At 42.8% G+C, this 22,051-nt stretch overlaps 1 protein-coding gene across 1 annotated transcript in view; it reads left to right on the top strand.

Moving 5' to 3' along the window:
- Nucleotides 1-22,051, top strand: part of ARMH3 (armadillo like helical domain containing 3) — a 170,761-nt gene that overhangs the window by 46,095 nt on the left and 102,615 nt on the right. The window contains exons 19-23 of the mRNA XM_066620197.1: nt 293-353; nt 724-812; nt 16,013-16,095; nt 16,784-16,910; nt 18,774-18,849. Of these exons, the coding sequence (XP_066476294.1) occupies nt 293-353; nt 724-812; nt 16,013-16,095; nt 16,784-16,910; nt 18,774-18,849 (436 nt within the window). The remainder of the gene's footprint in view (nt 1-292; nt 354-723; nt 813-16,012; nt 16,096-16,783; nt 16,911-18,773; nt 18,850-22,051) is intronic.

The following is a 22,051-nucleotide window of genomic DNA, read 5'->3' as shown; positions in this document are numbered from 1 at the left end:
GCTTATAGCATGACGAAAGGAGGCTGCCGGCAGCTTGAATGCCTGGCGAAACTAGATGGAACGCTAAATAAGAAGCAGAAGTTAACTGCTTCCTGTTTAGCATTCCATCTAGTTCCATCTTGCTGCTGCTGGTAGCCTCCTTTTGCGAACAGTGGTATATTATGTCTGCACTAGGGATGCTTAATATTAAACTGGTTAACTTTGTAACTGGAGGTTTGAAACTCAGGTTGAAGGTGGTTAGGAGTTGATCTCTTTATCTTCCTGTGGTGATCTCTGTATCTTCTTCTTTTAGATCTGATGGTGGAGTTCATCATCACGCACATGATGAAGGAGTTTCCCATGGATCTTTATGTGTAAGTAACAGTTGGCTGGCAGGGACTCTGAACCACTTAGAGAGGTGTTCATCAATAGTGGTGCCAGTTCTAGGTTTTTCAACTAGAATTACATCTGTAGTTAGGGAGAGACTTCCCAGTTTCAAGGCTTCTCGGAAACTTCTCAGTTTTGTGCATTTATTCAATGTGCTAAGAAATTAAAAATGAAATAGTGAAATATGCAGTCTTTCTCAGGACAGTATACATGTTTAAGCACCAGTGATAACTGTACATAGATCCTCCTGTTTGCCTTTTATGCTAATGGATGATAGAAGTGTATAATCTCTCTCACACTGAATATTGCAGTTCTGTGCTGCTGATTACATTGGGCTTTCCTCTGTTTCTTCTCCAGGCGCTGCATTCAAATAGTGCACAAGCTGCTTTGTTACCAGAAGAAATGCAGAGTGAGACTTCATTATACTTGGAGGGAGCTTTGGACAGGTACATTCTGGGTCTTGCTTCCTTTTTCATACCAATTTGTCCTCATCTCTTCATGATTTTTGTGCTGGTAGTTTAACGATTAGTTTTTTAAAAGTATTTTGAGCACATTAATGCCACCCTCCAATGCTTGGGGCTGGATTATATCACTAGAAGCATAGTTTTGCAAGAAAGGGAAGTGACAGCTTATTAAATCCAGTAGCGTCATGGTAGGATGTTGTTGAACTTCTTCCATATAACAGTAGAAGCTTCTCTGCATGGTCTGCTTTTATGACCTTTAGGGCGCAATCCTAACCCCTTATGTCAGTGCTTTCCAGCACTGGCATAGCGGTGCCAATGGGACATGTGCTGCATCCTGCAGTTGGGTGTCACTGCCAGAGGCCTCCTCAAAGTAAGGGAATGTTTGTTCTCTTACCTCAGAGCTGCATTGCCCTTATGTCAGTGCTGGAAAGCACTGACATAAGGAGTTAGGATTGCTCCCTTAGATGTGAGGGTGAAACTACATGTGATTTTCAGTGCAAGACTGCTGCTGAAAATGGGCCTGCTATTTTCACCTGCAACTTTGTGTTGTGTTCTCTCCTCCCTATAAATTTTGGGCCAGTTTAACTTATGACATTGTGTGCTTCCGCACTCCTGCTCTGCATCATTGGCTATCACCGGTAGGGGTTGACACATAACACTGGAAAAAAAATGTTGAAAGGAGACCAGTGAGAGCCCTACGCTGGGCTGGCATGTTGAGCATTGTGTCTAGTTCTATTGTGGGTGCTTTGAAATGCAATTGGGCATAACAATATTTAATGGTCACATTTGCTTACTGCAGTGAATAATAATAATAATAATAATAAAACTTTATTTTTATCCCGCCCTTCTCCCAAAAAGGGACCCAGGGCGGCTAACAACATATAAAACAAATTAAAACATAATTTCACAGATAAAAACATATTAAAAAACACATTAGCAGAACCCATAAAAACAGTAGTCAGAAGAGTCAGAATAAAAGAGCATAAAACAGCAGTTCTTAGAGGAATCGGGCCTGTAAAAAAGCAACTAAAAGATATATAAAAGATGTTAAAAAGGCCATAACGTCAGAAGGCTTGGTTAAACAACAAGGTCTTCAGGCATCGCCGAAAGGACTCAAGAGAGGGAGCCATTCTCAAGTCAAGGGGAAGGGAGTTCCACAACATTGGTGCCACTACTGAGAAGGCCCTATTTCTTGCCGCCGCCCCACGTACCTCCTTAGGCGGCGGCACTTGTAAAAAGGCCTTCTCTGATGACCTGAGAGGACGAGCCTGATTGTACGGGAGTAGGCGATCTCTAAGATAACCTGGCCCAGAGCAGTATAGGGCTTTAAAGGTCAAAACCAGCACCTTGAATTGGGCCCGGAAACGAATGGGCAGCCAATGTAGCCCCCGGAGAAGCGGGCTGACAGAGTCAAACCGCCTAGCTCCAGTGACCACACGGGCCGCCGCATTCTGCACTAATTGCAGTTTCCGAACCGTCTTCAGGGGCAGCCCCACATAAAGCGCGTTACAATAATCTAACCTCGATGTCACCGTAGCATGGATCACCGTGGCCAGGTCTGCACGATCCAAGTACGGTCGCAGCTGGCGCACCAGCCGAAGCTGAGCAAAGGCCTCCCTAGCCACAGCCGCCACCTGGGAATCCAGGAGCAGTTGCGAGTCCAGGTGGACCCCCAAGCTGCGGACCTGCTCCTTCAGAGGGAGTGCAACCCCATTCAGAGCAAGCTGATAATCCAGCACCTGCATCGAGGATTTCCGAACCAGGAGAGCCTCTGTCTTATCCGGATTTAATTTCAGCTTGTTAGCCCCCATCCAGATCCTCACTGCTTCCAGACAGCGCTCCAGGCCCTCAACCGCCACCCTGGAGTCTGGAGGAAAGGAGAGATAAAGCTGGGTGTCATCAGCATATTGATGACACCCCACTCCAAACCCCCGGATGACCTCTCCCAGTGGTTTCATGTAGATATTAAATAGCATGGGGGACAGAATTGAGCCCTGCAGCACCCTGCACCTCAATGGCCAGGGTGTCTAACAGGCATCCCCCAGCACCACCATCTGGGACCGACCTTCCAAGTAGGAGCGGAACCACCGCAAAACAGTGCCCCCAACTCGGCCAATCGGCCCAGAAGGATACCATGATCGATGGTATCGAAAGCCGCCAAGAGGTCCAGCAGGATCAACAGGGATGCACTCCCCCTGTCCAGTCCCCGGCGTAGGTCATCCACCAAGGCGACCAAGGCAGTTTCCGTCCCAAAGCCCGGCCTGAAACCAGATTGAAAAGGATCCAGATAATCCGCTTCATCCAAGACCCTCTGGAGTTGGGTCGCCACCACCCGCTCAATTACCATGCCCAGAAACGGGATGTTGGAGACTGGCCGATAGTTGTTCAACACATTGGAATCCAGGGAGGGCTTCTTCAGGAGGGGGCAAACCACCGCCTGCTTCAAAGCAAGCGGCAGTGTCCCCTCCCCCAAAGAAGAGTTGACCACCCTCCCTGTCCACTCAGCCAGTCCCCCCCGGGCAGCTCTTATCAGCCAAGCTGGGCAAGGGTCAAACAGGCAGGCAGACGGCCTCACACTCCAAAGGAGTCTGTCCACATCCTCAGGCTGCACAAGCTGAAAAGAATCCCACAACACTGGACAAGCAGTTGCCAGGGGGAATGAATGAAACTGATTGAGGTGATGGGTGTCTGATTCTGTGCTGGAAGCAGGAGAGGCAACAAAGTTTGAATAGAGATTAAGCTTCTGTGGCTTAATAAAGGAACAACTATTTTGAGGCATTGTTATCTTGCCAGGTGAAGGCACTGATAAGCCCAGACAGCAAAGGTCCTGGTTTCTCCTAGCAGACCCTCACCAGCCAGTCTGGTCTTAATTTCAAGTGGTCACATAGAGAGGCAGTTTGCATAGGAGTAGAATATACTATGTGCTACTCACAGGGAATAATACAGTCTGTTCTTGGCTATCTGCGGTTTTCTTAAGGTCTCTATATCATCCACGGGCATCCTGAAGCTATTCACAGTACCATTTTCAAGCTCTCTGAGCTATTTGAGGGTGTTGTCAGTACCATTTTTGAAAGTCTCCATTTCAAATGCCAGCAGAGACTTTCAAAATAGCATCCATGAATAGCACAGGTAGCTTCAAAATGGCAGTGGAAAGCTTCAAAATGGCACGGGTAGCTTCAAAATGTCAGCAGAGACCATCAAAAGCTATCCACCCTATTTTGAAGCTTCCCTTGGCCATTTTAAAGCTACCCATGCTATTTGCTGGTGCCATTTTGAAGGTCTCAGCTAGTGTTCTGAGGGTCTCCACTGCTGGCAGGTTAATTACCCCTCCCCTGAACCCCATTGATCTCATAGGATCAATGACTCCTCTGTGGATTTGTTGTCTGCGGTTATTTCCAAGAACCTAACCCCAGTAGATAAGGAGAATTGACTGTAGCTTGGACTTGGACTAGAAGACCTGGATTTAAATCTTACTTGACAGTGAACCCTACTGGATGATCTTTGATCATTCCCTGTCTGTCAGCCTAACATACCTCACAAGATGATTGTGAGCAAAAAATGAGGAGAGTTATAGATATGCTAATCTGAGCTGCTTGGGTGAAGGACCACATATAAATGATAATCTTCTGCATAATGAGGAATCCTAATAAATTGTACATGGCTGGGATCTTGCATATAGGGCACTGTTAAACATCAGTAAGTGTCCTGTCCTATGTTTAGGATTAGTCATTTGGGATAAAGCCATAGAGGCCCCCAGAAGCCCTGAGAATAGCTATATGTGAACATAGATTGGAAAAACACATCATCCCTAATATAACTTGTTGTACTCAGGGCTGCCTCTGAAGGGTGATGGGTAGCTTCATTGGCTGAAGTCAAAATTTTGATAGCTTCAAAATTTTACATATAGGCTGATGGGTTTTGAGCTGTCTGTGACAGATCAGGAGAGAGATCTTGGGGTGGTGGTGGACAGGTCAATGAAAGTGTCAACCCAATGTGCGGCAGCAGTGAAGAAGGCCAATTCTTTGCTTGGGATCATTAGAAAAGGTATTGAGAACAAAATGGCTAATATTATAATGCCGTTGTACAAATCTATGGTAAGGCCACACCTGGAGTATTGTGTCCAGTTCTGGTCGCCGTATCTCAAAAAGGACATAGTGGAAATGGAAAAGGAGCAAAAGAGAGCGACTAAGATGATTACAGGACTAGGGCACCTTCCTTATGAGGAAAGGCTATGGCGTTTGGGCCTCTTCAGCCTAGAAAAGAGGCGCCTGAGGAGGGACATGACTGAGACATACAAAATTATTCAGGGGATGGACAGAGTGGATAGAGAGATGCTCTTTACACTCTCACATAACACCAGAACCAGGGGACATCCACTAAAATTGAGTGTTGGGAGAGTTAGGACAGACAAAAGAAAATATTTCTTTACTCAGCGTGTGGTTGGTCTGTGGAACTCCTTGCCACAGGATGCGGTGACGGCATCTGGCCTGGACCCCTTTAAAAGGGAATTGGACAAGTTCCTGGAGGAAAAATCCATTACAGGTTACAAGCCATGATGTGTATGTACAACCTCCTGATTTTAGAAATGGGCTATGTCAGAATGCTAGATGCAAGGGAGGGCACCAGGATGAGGTCTCTTGTTATCTGGTGTGCTCCCTGGGGCATTTGGTGGGCCGCTGTGGGATACTAGAAGCTGGACTAGATGGGCCTATGGCCTGATCCAGTGGGTCTGTTCTTATGTTCTTAATATCCTTTCTAGACAGATTGGTGATACACCAACATTATTTGCATTGAGGTGCCAGGTTAAGATCTTCTTATTCACCAAGGCTTTTACTTGAATTGCACTTCTGCTGTTTTACTGTTTGGATTTGTTTTACTAATTGCTGTTTTATCAATGGCCTTTGCTGCTTGTATCTATTTTTCTATATTGGATGCTTTTAAATATATTTATTGTGCTAACTTTTCATCTAGTGTTGTCATTTTTATTGGTTTGATTGTGAGCCATTTTGGAGATGAAAGGGCCATCACATAGACACACACTTGGAATGGGTGAATAAATAAATGTTGCCATAGAAACAGTTTTGGCAAGCTTGAACAGGGGCTCTAATTTGCTGTGGGGTGGCCTCTGCATTAGCAGAATTTCCAGTCTATTCTAAGACTTCAATGTTAGGAACACACACATTTTGTATGCATTAGTGCTGGTTGCTTTTGTCAATTCATAGTAGAAACAGTCTGAGGCTAAGAGGCAAAGAAGGAAGGCCCATAGCCAGGGAGACAGACCAGGGACAGACTGCACTTGCTCCTGGTGTGGAAGGGTTTGTCACTCCCGGATTGGCCTTTTCAGCCACACTAGACGCTGTGCCAGAACCACCTTTCAGAGCGCAATACCATAGTCTTTCGAGACTGAAGGTTGCCAATACCAGTAGAAAAAGATAAAAGAAAATCCAAAAAGCATATGGAAAATGATATAATGCATTTAAATTGGTCTATGGCCTGAGATCACCTTGAATGCTATGTTCGGTTCACAAAATGTCACAAAAATCTAAGGACAAGCTGGAACTTAAAATAGACATTGCCTTCACAAAAGCCCCGTATGCCAGTATTTTTATGTTATTTGTTTTGCAGGGGACTATAGGGTGGTTAACACAGTTGTTTGTTACATTTCTTGTTCAAGTGGCAGATCATGCAGTGGCGTCGCTAGAGGGGTGTGGGTGGTGCGGTCCGCACCAGGTGATGCACTGGGGGGATGACATGCACAGGAGAGGATGATGTGCTAAAATCGCGGTGGTTAGGAGTAACCCATCATATTATATACCATTGGATGCGGAATTGTGAGCAGTATGCAATGCAAAAACCCAGAGTGAAATATCTCCTTTCTATCAAAAGTTATGGCCAAAAAACTGGAGAACAAAAAAATGCATGGATCCCTATGGAAAGTGAAAGTGAGCCATATCGTGTGTTTACTCGCGAGTAGGCAAACGTGCCTTAGTCTTTCAGAAAGGGCAGGCTGAGAGGAATGCAGTGACACTGAAATGGTCCTGATCCAATGAATGCAGCCCCCAAAAACACCAGAGAAGGAAGTCCCTCCCTCCAAGCAGATGAATATATTGAGTCCTATGGAAAGCAAAACTAAGCCTCACGGCTGCATTTACTCACAAGTAAGTAAATGTGCCTTGGCTGGTGTGGAAGAACAGGTGAACGAGAGTGCAAGGCTATCTGAATGGTCCTGATCTGATGGAACTGGAGCTTAACAAATACTCCAGGAGGCAGCCCCCCCCCCCCACTAAAAAGGATCAAAACAGAGGCTTCAGTTGATAAGGTGACCTTTTTGAGACTTGCAAAGCCAGGTGGATCCTGACAGTGATCTGATTTAAACAGAAGTTCTTAAATTGAACTGGGTACTGGGTAGAGCTGAAAACCTTACTGGTTTTGGGGGGGGGTGTTATTGCAGGCAGGCTGCAGAGGAAATTCACTTGGTGGAACAGGGCTGGCTTCTGCTTATATAATTATTTATACTTATTTATTTCAATTTGCCTGATGTCACTTCCACCATGACATCACTTCTGGTGAGTCTTGGACAGATTGTAATTCTAAAAAGTGGGTCCCAGTGTTAAGTTTGAGAACTGCTGCAATAAGGTGTTAGTAAGTTGACACCCGGGGGTGTGTGTGACACCACTAGTGACCAAAATCACTAAAATCATAATTTGGAAGAATAATACCAGCATGTTATATATCAGTCAATGTGTAATTTCATGCAGAATGTGTTCTATCTTTGTCTATCAAAAGGTACAGCCAAACAACCAGTGGGGGCGGAGTGATGGTTCATCACCACGCCCACCACCTGGGTGTTGCCCTGCCCACTGCGTGGGGGGGTGATGTGCTGGCATCCCGCACTGGGTGACGCAAACCCCAGTTACGCCCCTGAGATCATGACAAGCCCATTTTTTCCAACTACATACCAAATTCATAGCAGGCATTTCTTCTGCCTGTGGCATTGTGTGGCTAGGCACTTTCTTGTTTTTGCTTGGAAGAGTAACCTGTATATCGATCTTTGATATATTCCCCAGTTCTTTTTCGTCACAACCTCTTTGCTTTCTTGGCTGATGGACAATAAGCCTTCCAGTGCATGAACTGTCCCTTGGTAATTGCCTGCCATGTCAGTAGATTCTGAGATAGTCAGTGCCTCGGGGAGGTTTGGTGCATTTGTTTGCAAGAAAGGAGCAGTTATTTCTAGGATAAACTCTGAGTCCATGAGCCTCTCTCGGGAGGATGCTGCTGATGCATTACTGTCAGACCCTATTTGTAAATAATCTGCTCTCTCAACAAGTGTGTTTTGATCACTCTTGTGTAGCAGTTGATTGTTGTTCAGTGTGACTGGTTCCTGCACCCTGGTTAGCAAGCATACTTTACTCACTTAGGAGACTGATTTCTTCTAAAGTCTTACTTAGTTTGAGGAGGAATCAGCATGATTCTATGGCAAGTGTAACGTGCAGCGAAGGAATGCTAACCTTGGAAAAGTGAAACAAATTGAATCCTATAGCTATTGATGCCTTAGGTCAGTCAGTCCCTTTATTTCGGAAAAGTTCTTAATAAAAATTTTTTTTTTTAAAAAAAGGAAAGATGGAAATGTGGCTACTAAGAAAACTTGGCATGCCAGTTGAACTGATAGTGTGAGCCCTGAAAATTGTTCACTGTGGCTGCCTGTGAATATTGAGATACGGATAAGAGATTCTGACATCATAGTTCAACTGTCAACATTTCTGTGATGGCTGTGTGATGAAGAGAGGCATTTAGGAATCCCAGTTTCCTTCCATGATTTTCTTTCAAAATTCTTCTCAAATACCAGGTGTTGCAGGTATTTACTTGCTTCATCTGCTTCATTTTGTTTAGGTGCCATTGAAGAATGTAGAATTTGAGTCTCCACCTATAAATATCCGAATACAGTAATGTTCAACATATCCTTTAGTGAAGAACTCACTAGCTCCCTGGTCAAGCACTCTTGAGTGAAAAAAAAACTTTCTGAACTTGTTTCTAACTACTTAAAGTTCATTCCTATTTCTAGCTATTTGGTCTTTGAGGACAGCAGTTGGTTCATCTTTATTTTATAACAGCGCTCTGTCTGTCTGTCTGAGATTAAAATGGTTCCTGGCCTCTTCTTCCGGGCTTCACTTCTCTAGATTAGATGCCCAATCTCTTCAGTTTTTCTCATACATCTTCCTTCCTTGCTAAGCCCTTTGCCATCTTTATTGCTCTCTTCTGAACCCTTTCCAATTTGTCTAGTTTATGTTCCTTTATCTCAGAGGCAGACTATGTTGGAAATTCTTTATTGGGAAGCCTGCAGGTAGTAGCTGCTAAAGCAGTACGTATAATGAATTAATTTAATTACATAATTAACCCTTTTCAAATTTCAGAGCTAGTAGATGTCTTGCTTGAGTAGGGGTAAATATCTGGAGAAATATGCTCATTCAAAGATAAAATGAATCGCAAACGTAGGGATTTAACGTATTAACAGATCCAGATGTAAGATGCAGCTTTGTCTTAAACATGGTTGAGAGAATGAGAGCACATTTGCTGGATCATGTGCTTACTCCTCCCAGCCCTTTTTTTCTTTGGAGATGATTACCCTTGTCAATTATAACTATTCTTAAAAGTTGCTTGAACAACATTGTAACCTAATAACGCTAAACAAGGTTTTCTCTTAACCAGGATCTGAAAACAGATTCACACCCTGGTTAAAACAGTACCCCAGTTAGGCTTAGTACTAGATACATTTGTCTGAATATCTGTGTTCTGGAGAGTTGCTCATTGGCACCAGGATAGTCCTTCTGCCAGGAGTAATCCAGTTTGTGCACAAGGTGTCTTCTGCTAGTTCCAGTCTTAGCTCTATATCAAGCCATAAACAGCAAGTTGATCTCAGATGGCAGTAACAGCCATCACCATCTGGGTTAAAGAATGCAGCTTCCAAAACTGGATTCAAGCACAGTGGCCATGCAATAGTGCCATACCATTTATTTTAAACCTTTGCCTCTGTGTGGTGTGGTGGTGTACTTTTATAAATGTGGCAAATTGCTTATGCTTGCAGCAGGTTCGGTTTTTTGTTTTTTTTTAAACTTTAAAAGGCAAGGCCCTTAAGAACAGTCCTGTTGGATCAGGCCATAGGCCCATGTAGTCTAGCTTCCTGTATCTCACAGTGGCCCACCAAATGCCCCAGGGAGCACATAAGACAACAAGAGACCTGCATCCTGGTACCCTCCCTTGCATTGGCTTTCTGACATAGCCCATTTCTAAAATCAGGAGGTTGCACATACACATCATGGCTTGTAACCTGTGATGGATTTTTTCCTTCAGAAATTTGTCCAATCCCCTTTAAAGGCATCCAGGCCAGATGCCATCACCACATCCTGTGGCAAAGAGTTCCACAGACTAACTACACAAGTAAATAAATATTTTCTTTTGTCTGTCCTAATTCTCCCAACACACAATTTAGTGGATACCCCCTGGTTCTGGTGTTGTGTGAAAGGGTAAAGAGCATATCTCTATCTTCTCTATCCTTTCCGTGAATAATTTTGTATTTCTTGATCATATCCCTCCTCATGCGCGTCTTTTCTAGGCAGAAGTGGCCCAAACACTGTAGCCTTTCCTCATAAGGAAGGCGCTGCAACCCAGTAATCATTTTAGTCACTCCAATGCTGTTGACATTTTTGTTTTTTGAATATTGTGTATTCAGTAGTTGAGTCTTCCTTTTTGGGACCTGGAATCATGCACACTCAGTATGTCTTGAGTGGAGATGGGAGGAATATTTTGATTGTGTACTGGGATGCACCCTGTTTTCACATTGTACTAATGTGTATGGCATTGTTGGCCAAACACTTATATAGGAAATGAAGATTGTGTGTCTCACTGGTCTTATATAGTACTGGTAGTTGTTTCTGGAGAGAATCTGGTATGTTTTCTTGGGTTTTGAGAACAAGTTCAGTCTAGCTATGGTGTGAGGACAACAATGTCAAGGGGGTATATATGGTGTATTTGGGGGGGGGCAGCTTAAGAAGTGATTTGTGGGAATGGGATTGAAAATATTCAGGCAGTTGAAGGATAGATATAGCAATAGTTATTAGTCATGATGGTTATGTGCCTTCTCCAGGACCAGTGGCAGTATGTTTCTGAATAGGGAAGCAATGGCAGGAGAAAAATAGTATTTCCAGAGGCAGCTGGTGGGCCCCTGTGGGGAAGCAGAATGCTGAACTAGATGGGCTTTTGGGTTTTGATCCAGCAAGACCTTTCTTGTTTGTTAGTTGTGCAGTGGTCCTAAAATAGTTTCAGGGCACAATCCTATTCAACTTTCCAGTGCTGGTGCAGCTGCAGTGCAGCCCTGAGGTAAAGGAACACATGTTCCCTTACCTTGTGGAGGCCTCCATAACTACCCACCCACTACAAGATGCAGCTCACACCCCATTGGCACGACTACACCAGGGCTGGAAAGTTGGATAGGATTTGGCCCTCAGTCCTTGTTCCTTGCAGATCTTTTATGCCTTCTTCGTGAGGGGTTTAATCTGCTTATGGTCCTGTCTGTCTCGTCCCCCCGATTCCTCTATAGATTTCTTCTGATTGCATTTAGGTAGCCTACATAGGGCAAACAACTGTGTAGAACCAGGAACATGGAGGCCCAGGGAACAGCAGGAATTGGGGTAGAAGTTCACAGTAGAAGTCAAACAGTTTCTGTGCCTGCTGGAGCAAAATTATTTATTTTATTTGCATTATTTATATCCCACTTTTCTTTAACCCTAACAGGTAACTCAGAGTAGCTTATGGGATAGTTAAAAATTAAAATACATATAAAAATACATAGTTTATATACTTATATATAGAATATAAAATAATACTTAAAGCACCATAAGGCAGGCTATTGAATCATGTTCTGCCTGTGGGCTTCCCAAAGGAGTTTGGCTAGCCACTATTGGAAAAGCTCTACGCAGATCCTTGTATCAGGGCAACTCTGATGTTCTTAATCCCACTTTTGATTAAGAACCATTAGCAGAAACAACCGACTTGTTTTCATGTACTTGAAGTTCTCCCTGACAGCTATCATAGAAGTAAGAGATTTTGAAATGGGAGTTCAAACTTTCAGGGTGATGATGAAAACCCCACTAGATTCTCCACTAAAGGCAGTTTGAATCATTCATGGTGTAAAAGCAGCTAAAGAGATTTTTAACTCCATATTGGCAAATATTGCCTAACCCCAGAAAAATTATAGTTTCCACAGAGTTTTGTGTGGAGTATGCTGGGCTCTTGAGCCAGAGAGCTTCCTAGAATTTCTTAAAGCTGAACCAACAAGTAAAGCACATTATAGCTGTTAGCATAAGCAGCGCCCAGTAAACTGCCATCACAAACACTCAGGGCAACCATCTCAGTCCCAAGCAGTGATTGCCTTGGATGGCAACATTTGCCATGGAGGCTTAGTTACCTTGGAAACATGTTTTAACTGCATCTCAGCTCTATGAAGAACCCACTTGATGCTGTTGCTTTACACTGAAGGCTGATGCCTCTAAGTACAATATGGGCAGAAGTCTCTTTCGTGCTGGATCATTGTGACATTAAAGACCTGTCCACAATCCTAAGAATATAATTCAGAGCACCAGTGAATGAAACTGTGTATATTGAAGGAAGGATATGACTCACTGAGAGGTGTATTAATAGCACAACGATAGTGTGTGTACATTACTGCAGTGGTGAACACATTAGTGTTCTAAATCCGAATTTCATCCTCTAAATGTGAAGATGAAATTTTAATTTTTTCATAGGTATCCATAGTTGTCAAATTTGTATCTGTATGCACTAGACTGAGTCCCAAACTAAACATGCAGAAACCCACGTAGCCGTGAACATTTCCACAGAATAAGCACCCATTAGGAAGCAGTAGTCAGGTGTGTTTCTGTGAGTTTTGTGCTGTGGAGCAGTTTTTCTCAAACTGTGGGTCAGGATCCACTAGGTGGGTCGCATACCAATTTCAGGTGGGTCCCCATTTATTTCATTATTTTATTTTTATTATATTAGACTTGATGCTACCATGATTGTTGTTGGCAACCTTCAATCTTGAAAGACAGTGGTATCGCGCTCTGAATGGTGGTTCTGGAACAGCGTCTAGTGTGGCTGAAAAGGCCGATTCGCTACCCGCTCACTCCCACTACCATGATATGTGGCTGCATTTGTGGAAATGTTACAGACCTGTGCTTTTAACAAGCTGCTATGTATATTCTTTTAACAACGATAGTAAATGGGACTTATCCTGGGTAAGTGTGGGTAGGATTGCAGCCTAGGATTGCTAAAAATTTTCATGCTTGAAGATGTCACTTCCGATCATGACATCACTTCTGGTGGGTCTTGACAGATTCTCATTCTAAAAAGTGGGTACAGGTGCTAAATGTGTGAGTACCACTGCTGTGAAGGATCCAAGGATCTTTTTCCCACTTGCCCCCCTTAATCCGTAAGTTTGCAGCCTTCCACATAGGTTTTTAAACGTATGATTGCAAACCACATAGATCTTGATATCCATGAATTTGGTAGGTGAGAGGGCATTATAGACTGGCGATTTTCAACCACGGTGCCATGGTACACTGGTGTGCCATGAATGATTTGCAGGTGTGCCACAGGAGTTTATTAGCAGGGCCATTGGGGGATATGCGCCCCCGGCTGGCAGTACGGTGTGCCTTGTCTTGTCAAAAGGTGTGCCTTGAAAATTTTAGCGCACTCAGTGTGCTGTGAGAAGAGAGAGGTTGAAAATGGCTATTCTAGTCTGTCCTCCAGGGAAGCCCTTCCCTGCCACAGGTCCTCTTCTTTTTTTGACTTTAATTGGTAGCCGACTCTCCCCCTTGCTTGTGGTGAGTAGAACAGACTGCAGTGAAAGCAGCTTTTGTTTGATCTTTTGCTGTTTCTGCTTAGGATCTTGGTCGGAAGTAGAGGGAGGGAAAGCCAACAGCTCTTGGATTCTCTTCCTGCTGGAGTGAGGGAGATGTGATCTGTTTATATTACCCTATGCATTCTTTCTCAGAAATAAGTCCCATTGTGTCCAGTGGGGTTTACTTCCAGGAAAGAGTGTATAGGGTTGCAACTGTAAACTGTATGCCATCTTTATTCCATTGGTTTCCATGTCTGCATTGGTTCTGATGCTAGTTTTGGAAAGGGCAATGTGAAGAGAAGAACATTTGGAAATGGTGCAGGTCTAAACTTTTGTCTGAGTGTGGGTGGATGGGGAATGGAAGGATGCCTATTTTGGGGCATAATCCTGTGTCTACTTGGGTAGTAGACCCAAGTCTACTTGGTTGAAGGAGTATCTGGCAACTTGGTCCTGTCTGAGTAAATATTCAGGGGCAGCTCCAACTTCTTTCTGCTGTCACGTGCTACTGGGATACATGCAGACACAGGAAATTTACTGAAGAATGATTGGCAGCGCCATAGCACAGCTTTTGCCTGAAACAAGCCTTGGATTGTGGTAGTATGGTCATAAATCCCACGTGAGTTGTAACTAATGGATGCATTTTCCCACGGAAGAGCTGCACAATTGGTTTGGGTCTGAGATGGAAATTGAATATTGTTTTGAACTAAGATGAGTATCTAAACAGCTTATCTGTACTTTAGCTGTATGATTACTGAATCCATACTGACAGAAGGAAAATAATTCCATGGCTTCATTTGAACATTTGGTTCTTCCTATCCTTCTACTGTCTTTTCAAATCACTTCTTATCGTCTTCCAGTATATTAGACACCGCTGAAAGATTAGAGCTCTCCTCTAGCCATTGCTGCAGTGGCTGGTTCCTCTCCTTAAATCATTTCTTCTTTGACCAGTTGTTGAAATATATTCTGAATGGACAAATCTAGTGACCCTTAGGGACAGACTCCTTTTCCTTGACCCTGCATATTCTTAGAGTTGCCAGCATGTCTTCCACTTGCTGTAATGCAGCCCAACAGGCCCACCTAACTCCCTTTAGTGTCATTCATTTGAGTTTCCAATATTGCGTTCTTTTTACACTGTCACATGATCAGGTCTGCAGATCAGTTATCCAACTGTCCTTCTGGATTCTGTTAAGCTATCCATGTCCCAAGTCTCCTTCTAGTTGGTGTTCTGGCGGTTATCAGCGTGTAGACAGTAGAATATGTTGCTCTCTGTTTCACAGCAGTGTTCCCTAAGTAGGAGTGCTCTTCATGATAAAACTCAAATTGCACCTGTGAAATTAAGCTCTCAGATTGACATTAAGCTGATCCAGCTAGAAAGTAATCAGGAGTCATTGACATAAACTTGTCTTTAAGGCTTTCAGACTTTGAAATTGCTGCCTGGGAATTTGATCACAGAACCGTTATATCTTCACCTTGCTTCAGAGCTGAAAGTGTATATTCAATCTTGTCAGAGTTCATGTAATCATAAGATTCTTTTGCTTGTCAAACAAGTCCCCAGTAAAACAGGAAAGTGCCTGTATTTGAAATTTTGTTTTAATTCTGTAATCTTGAAGGTTGTTTTAATACTGCCAAATATACTCATGTTTTAACAGTATTTAGAATCCAACCATCCTTAAATCATTAATGATACAAACTCTTTTTATTATTAGCATGTCCAGTAGCCTAGATTGAATGTTGATGTAAAAGAGAAGTGCAGTGTACACTGGATAACATTTTTTTTTCTGCTGGCAGTATGATGTGACTTGTCCTGTCCCTAAGTAACTTAACAAATAGCATCTGCTACTTGTCATATATGCCATTGTGAGACTAGTCAAACTACAGCAGAGCTGTACTGTACCTGGTTGTGTTTTGTTGTAACCTCAGTATAAGTGGCAGCTGATATTGATTCTTGGTTTCTTGCATTGGAGATGTATGAAACTAAAAGCAGACAGCTTTCTCCCTGATTTCTCCCCAGTTTTGGTTTGCAGCTTAGGCGCTGACAAGTAGAAGGGGGGGGAAAGCTCTGTGTCAACTAATTTGAGTGTTATGTGACTCAATGTGAAATCATGCAGGTAGGTTAAATCTGGGACAACAAGACTTCAATTTCTGTGTCTGCTTATCTGTAAGGGACAGGATTCTAATTAATCAGCAAATGCTTCCTCTTTTGGCTTTAGGCAGGTATCTGCTTATAAAAATGCAACTGTGTTCAAGCCCATTGTAAGGAGTGCTGATGGTTTGCATTCTTTTCTTTTAGCTCTGATCAATCTTTTGAAGTTTCTTATGTCTAATGAGACTGTTCTGCTCGCAAAACACAACATCTTTACCCTGGCTCTCATGGTGAGTGTCTGTACATCTCCACTTTATGTGCAATGACATGATTTCACTAAGGATTATTAATATCAATTTTTAAAGAGGACCTAGCTAATGAGGCAGGCTCTTACTACCATAGGTGATACATTCCAGAATTCTGTTCCTTCTTCATAGTATCTATGTGTTTTCATGTAGTTGGGTGGATTAGGATCAGTACATGTTGATTTGTGGTGGCAATGGATCTAAGAACTGTCCCTTCTACTGGGGATAATTAAAACCAAAGCATTTGGGCAAGGTGTTTAGTGGAAATGTAAATGTGGGAGAAGTGGTCCCCCATAGAGAGATGGGACAATAGACCCCATATATTGCAATTCCAAGATAGGTTTCCATTTACATGAAAAACCTACCAGAGACAAGCTGGAAAACCAAGATTTATGATGGAGGAAAAAAACATGACCACTGTATATAGTACTGTGATGGGTAAGATTGTGGTTGCTATACATAATATCTTTCAGAGTTCAGGATGGGTGACTGACAACAGCCTAAAACTCTCTGAATGCCACAAAGTGCACTACCTTAGTTAGAAAAGTGTTTATAATATTGTTGAGTTCAAACACTGTTTATGCTCAGCTTGTTTTATTACTTTTAAAATGCTTAGATAGCTTATTTGCAACTGTTTGATTTTAGTAATTCATATAGCATTTTGTTTTTAAAGGTGGTAAACCTGTTTAATATGTTCATCACTTATGGAGATACCTTCCTTCCAACTCCCAGCAGCTATGATGAACTATATTATGAAATCATCAGGATGCACCAGAGTTTTGATAACCTGTATTCCATGGGTGAGTTGTGTTGAATGGTTTCGCTTGCAATTGACAGAACACATATATAGATATGAATTGTGTGGGTGGCAGAGAACTGTTGCGCATGACTGCTGATCAGCATGAGTACTCATAATGTGACTGTCAATTAACACATGGATACAAAATAACTCTGTTTGGAAGGATAAATATTCCCTGTTCTTACTTTAAAGTGTTTATCCAGAGCAGGCTTATAGAAACAAAATTGTTTGGGTACAGAATGATCACCCGTTCACAGGCGTGTATTGTATACATGAAAGTGTGCTTGTTGCTATTGCCTGATATATCCTGTTGAATTGGTTACAAGAACATACTGTGCCCTCATTTAGTGTGAACCTGGCTGCCAATGTGCAGAATGCTCCCAACTGGGAAAATATACCTTAGTCTCAGGTCAGAGAGCAAGAGCAGCCCCCAAAGCCAATCAGTAGCAGGCACTGTAAGCAAGAGGTGAAAACAGAATTAATGAATGCACAACAAGAAACCTGCTGTGGAGAACATGGCCCTGCTAACATCCACAAAACCGGGTCAGTGCAACCAATGTGACCCAGGAACAGCCCCCTCAATACTGTTTGAATAGTGGGGTAGACAAAAAAAGTCTAAATCTTGAATGATGTTTGGAGCAGGAGTGGGCTGTGTGTGCAGAAAACTACAGGAGATTATTGTAGTGTAAAATATTTGCAGGGATACAGCCCAGGAAAGGAGGGTCTGTTGGTACGGAGGCATAATCAAGCAATATATGAATGACCCTGCATCAGAAAAAAGCTTTAGCTGTGGTGGTTGCAAATAAAGGGGCAGCTTTGCATCTTTCCCCATCTCACATTTATTTCTTTCCCTAGTACAAACATTCAACAACCATTATGATAAATTGGAGTTAGGCAAGTGCGTAAAAGGGGTTGAAAGGTAATTGGTGAATGGAGACAGTTCCTCACAGTGCACAGTATGATAATGTAGAAGCAGCAAGCTCTTACAATAAAGGTAATGAGAAGACTTTCAGAGTGAATGAAAGCAAATGGTAGGTGTTAGCCACCTTTCATATGTACAGAAGAACCCCAAAGTCTATTATGCGCAGAGAATCAGTGCCGTAGTGATGATTTTTTTTTAGACTATAACTACCATGGAAACTAGCAGAAAAGATGCCAAGTTAAGACTGCTTTGGCACATGGAAATCATCTGGATGAAAGTAGCTTGTTAATATTGCTGCCTCCAAATAAACTTTCAATTTAATTGCAACAGGGGCAGCCACATACTGAGTCTCAAGGTCGCTTTTGCACTTGGTGTCAGACTCAAGTGTAAGGTGCAGTTTTGCAGTGGAGCCACTCTCTCTTTCTCTCCATCTTTTCCCAATAACTCTAAGACAATAAATGAGAAATTGGATGTGTGTGCTTATTCAGAGCCAGGCAAAACAGAAGAATGCATTTATTTTCCTGTCTTGTTTTTGTTTCATGATGAAGAGTGAAGAAAATTGGCTTCTTAGCAATAGTTTTTATTTGACTCTTGAGTAGCATAGCGGCGGCAGCACAATGACGATCCAGGGAAGGATTATGGCATGCTTTCAGAGTTTGTCTGCCTAGGTCCTGTCTTGCAAGGAACACAACTGTATGCTAATTTCAAGAGAACATGATTTCTTTTCATTATCTCACTCTTCAAAACTGATCATTAGGGAGGTAAAATAGTAGTCTACAGTTGTGGTTGGTTAAACTTGAGGAAGTCATTCATCACCTTTTACACGTGTGCTGATGGCTTTACATCAAGATAGTTTCAAAGAATTTGATTGGTTTGGAAATTGCTATACTTTTATCAAATAAGTGCCACAAAATACAACCATATTGCTATCTTTCATTTCAGTTTTGAGGCTATCTACTAATGCAGGCCAGTGGAAGGAGCCAGCCAGTAAGGTGACACATGCATTGGTCAACATACGGTAAGAAGGGAAAAGGAGTTAATTGCAGCATGGAGGGTCTGTGATCTCTGTTGCTTTGGGGCATTTTGTTTCTGTGATGATATATGCCATGCTGTTGGATTTTTTTGGCTGGGTGGAGAGATTGCATCTAAACCAGGACTGCCTAGTTGGGTGAAAGCTCTCAGTAATTGTATTTGTGTACTTGGGGCATACATGCGAACATAGTATGAACTTTGGGAGGCTTTGCTGTGCTAGACTAAGATGTAGATGTGGTTGTAGGCAAAGTGTGAGTATTTGAATATGCATTTTGTAATGTCAATGTTTTGCTCTTCCCTAGAGTTGTATTTTCAAAACATATGATCTGGTTCTTGTGAGCCTAATCCTCACGATATCCTTGTGGAATGACACAGTTCTGCTGGCAGGGAGACTAATGCCTTAATGAGTTTTCCTGCATAGTGAGACTGTTAAATCTCTTAGCCCTTATTGGGGGTGCTGGAGTCCAGCAGCTGGTTTTTGGTATCTGAGTCAGTTCCTGCATGATGGCCTTGAGAGTGTGTTCCAAAAGTAACATTAAATGCTAGAGGTTGGCATAAAAAACTCAATACTTAAAAACAGATTATGGCCTGAAGAGTATTCCCTCCACGTGTAAGTTAACAAATAATTGCTGTGGCTTGAGATCAAACAAGAGGCTGTTTGAGTACTGGGTCTCTTGTCTCTTGTCTCCAAGCAGTAGTCAGTTGTGAAAGGTGTTAGGAAGTTACTTTTAAATTCAGTAAAAGTGTATTATCCAGTACTTGGTTAAGCAGCAAACTTGGTTAACCAGAATTTCCACCCTTAAATGAGTATGCTGCTTAAGCAAGCCTTCCAGCCTGCCCCCAACCCCTTCCCTCATTTGACAGAGCTCCCGCTATGGTGCTGCTCTGCTTCACAAGGGCCCTCTAGGAATAGACATTCTATTTCCTTTCTCATAAGGGCCTCATGGGGAAGGAAATGAAATGCCTCCATTCTTAGAGGGCCCAAAGGAAGGAAGGAGGGGGTGGAGCAGCACTGCCAAGGGACGCTTGTCAGATGAGGAAGCAGAGGTAGCTTGGGGGTGGTGGCTTGCAAGTCTTGTGAAAGCTTTGTTAACTGGCACACTTGGGGAAACAGCAACACTGTTTCACTGTGTGCCAGATAACAAAACTTTTACTGTATTTGCAGAGTTGTATTACAGAAATTTTAAGTATAAATTAGAAAGTCCCAGGTTTCACTGAAAAGTACAAATTCTCCTACTTCAGCTCCCTGCAGGTTAATAGGTGATGTAAGGGTAAAAAAGAATATGATGTCAGGCATATAAGCTATGCTTCACCTATGAGACAGAGAGCCTACCTTTGTGGTGGTATCTCACCATTCGCCTGTTTATTTGCTCAAGAAAGTAGTGTGTATGTGGGAAAACAAACTCCCTCTAGGCATCTAGATGATCTCTGCAGGCCTGTAACTTTCACATCCTTATGTACAGGTTCTGCAAGATTTAGTCTGTTGCTATCTATTTTTCATGAGCACAGATAAATGAAGCTCTTGGGGACTGATAATAAATTTTGCAGTTGAAGAGATAGTCATAAATTGGGGGATGTGCTCTAAAATGCCATAAAGGACAGAGCCTTGACTTGGCATGGTTTGTGAATCCTTGAAACAATTATTCATGGAAAAGTTTCTAAAACAGGGAATGGAATCAAGCTGAAGCGTGCTTGCAAATTGAAGAGACGTCACTAGAAAATAGCCTGGCTGCTCTTTCCTCCATGGGTTACTTGACAATTATTTACTGTAATTGATCATCTTGGGAAATGGGATAGCAACTACTGGATAGATAAATAACAGTTTATTTCTTTTCCAATGTAATGGGAGAGGATAACCTTGCTAAGATTCTGGTGCTGTGAACTCTTTGGTGTTAGGCTGTTTGTCCAACTGGTACTTCAATAAGTAGTTTGCATTCCAACATCTGTAAATGTGAATTAAAAAAACTATTTTTTAGCATTTATAGGCTCTTTTAGCTCATTCTAGGTTATCAAAACAGCTGAAGTTAAAACTAGATTGACTTGAATGGCAAATTGCTTAATACCTGCAAATTTCCTTTCTGCCAGTCACTGTGTATCTTTGGGTAATATTTGGGAGGCTGTGGTAAACAAGGTACTGGAACCTGTTATTGGCTGTGCTTTTTAAATGCATATAACATGCATGCTTGGGGAACTTAGTGTGCTGGGATCCTGTGTAATAGCCAGTGGCACAGCTCAGTGGTTCATGGGGGACTGAAGAGGGAGAGAAGGGTGAAAGGTGCAACAAAATAAACTTTATTGTGGGGATTATTAGCAATATTAGGGAAGGTGAATCAAAATAAAGCACTTCAGTGTTTCTTAGCTATTCACTCACAGCTAAGTCCTAAATGTAAGTGGTTGCTATAGTAAGTAGAGAGGAGATAAGAAATACTCAAAAGATAGTAGGGACATATAATGGTGCAAGCATGATGAGAAAGAATGGGGAATAGAGAAATTATCTGAGTTTCCCAGAGAGACCTGGGGTTTGGAAATTGGAAGGGGGAGGAGGTTGGAAGTGCACAGAAGGAAAGGGAAAGGAGGCAAATTGGGGAGTTGGGAGGAAAACGTTATTCCATATACAGTATATGTGTTTGTTAATTTAACATACATTATGAATAAAGATGTTTGCTTCCAGTGTGTAAGATAGGATTATAACCTAACAGTCCAATTCTAAGCTTCCCAGCACCTGCTGGAGCAGTGGCGCCAAAATGGCTACCACTGCATCCAGTGGGCACTGGGAAGCAGCTGGAGGTTTCCTTGGGAGAAACCCTAAGCCCTTCAATGGGGCTTCTCAAATTTGCACCTGCTGTTTTGCTGGTGCAGACCTGAGAGACTTCGTGTTGGACCAGACGACCCAACACGGAGCTCTGGATCAGTCGGAGTTGCTCCGCTGGGCGTGCCCCTCTCCTTTTCTGGTTCCTTCTCCCCACCCCAAACGCCTCCCCTGTGCCCCAGCGTAACTTACTGAAGCCTGGAGCTATTCCTTTACTCCTGGCAGCGTGCAGCTAACGCTAAGCTGGCACCAGCACTGACTCAGTGCAAAGTGTTGCGGGTCTGCCTTACGTCACGTTTGTGACACTGCGCCAGTGTTATGCCAGCGCCACCTCAGGATTGGGCTGTACGTCTTACTGAATGCAATGGGCTAAGTAAAC

Source organism: Tiliqua scincoides, chromosome 3 (genome assembly GCF_035046505.1).
Source record: "Tiliqua scincoides isolate rTilSci1 chromosome 3, rTilSci1.hap2, whole genome shotgun sequence".
In the NCBI taxonomy this organism is placed as follows: Eukaryota; Metazoa; Chordata; class Lepidosauria; order Squamata; family Scincidae; genus Tiliqua; species Tiliqua scincoides.
The sequence above is the reverse complement of the archived record's forward strand: the minus strand, read 5'-3'. Positions and strand labels throughout refer to the sequence as shown.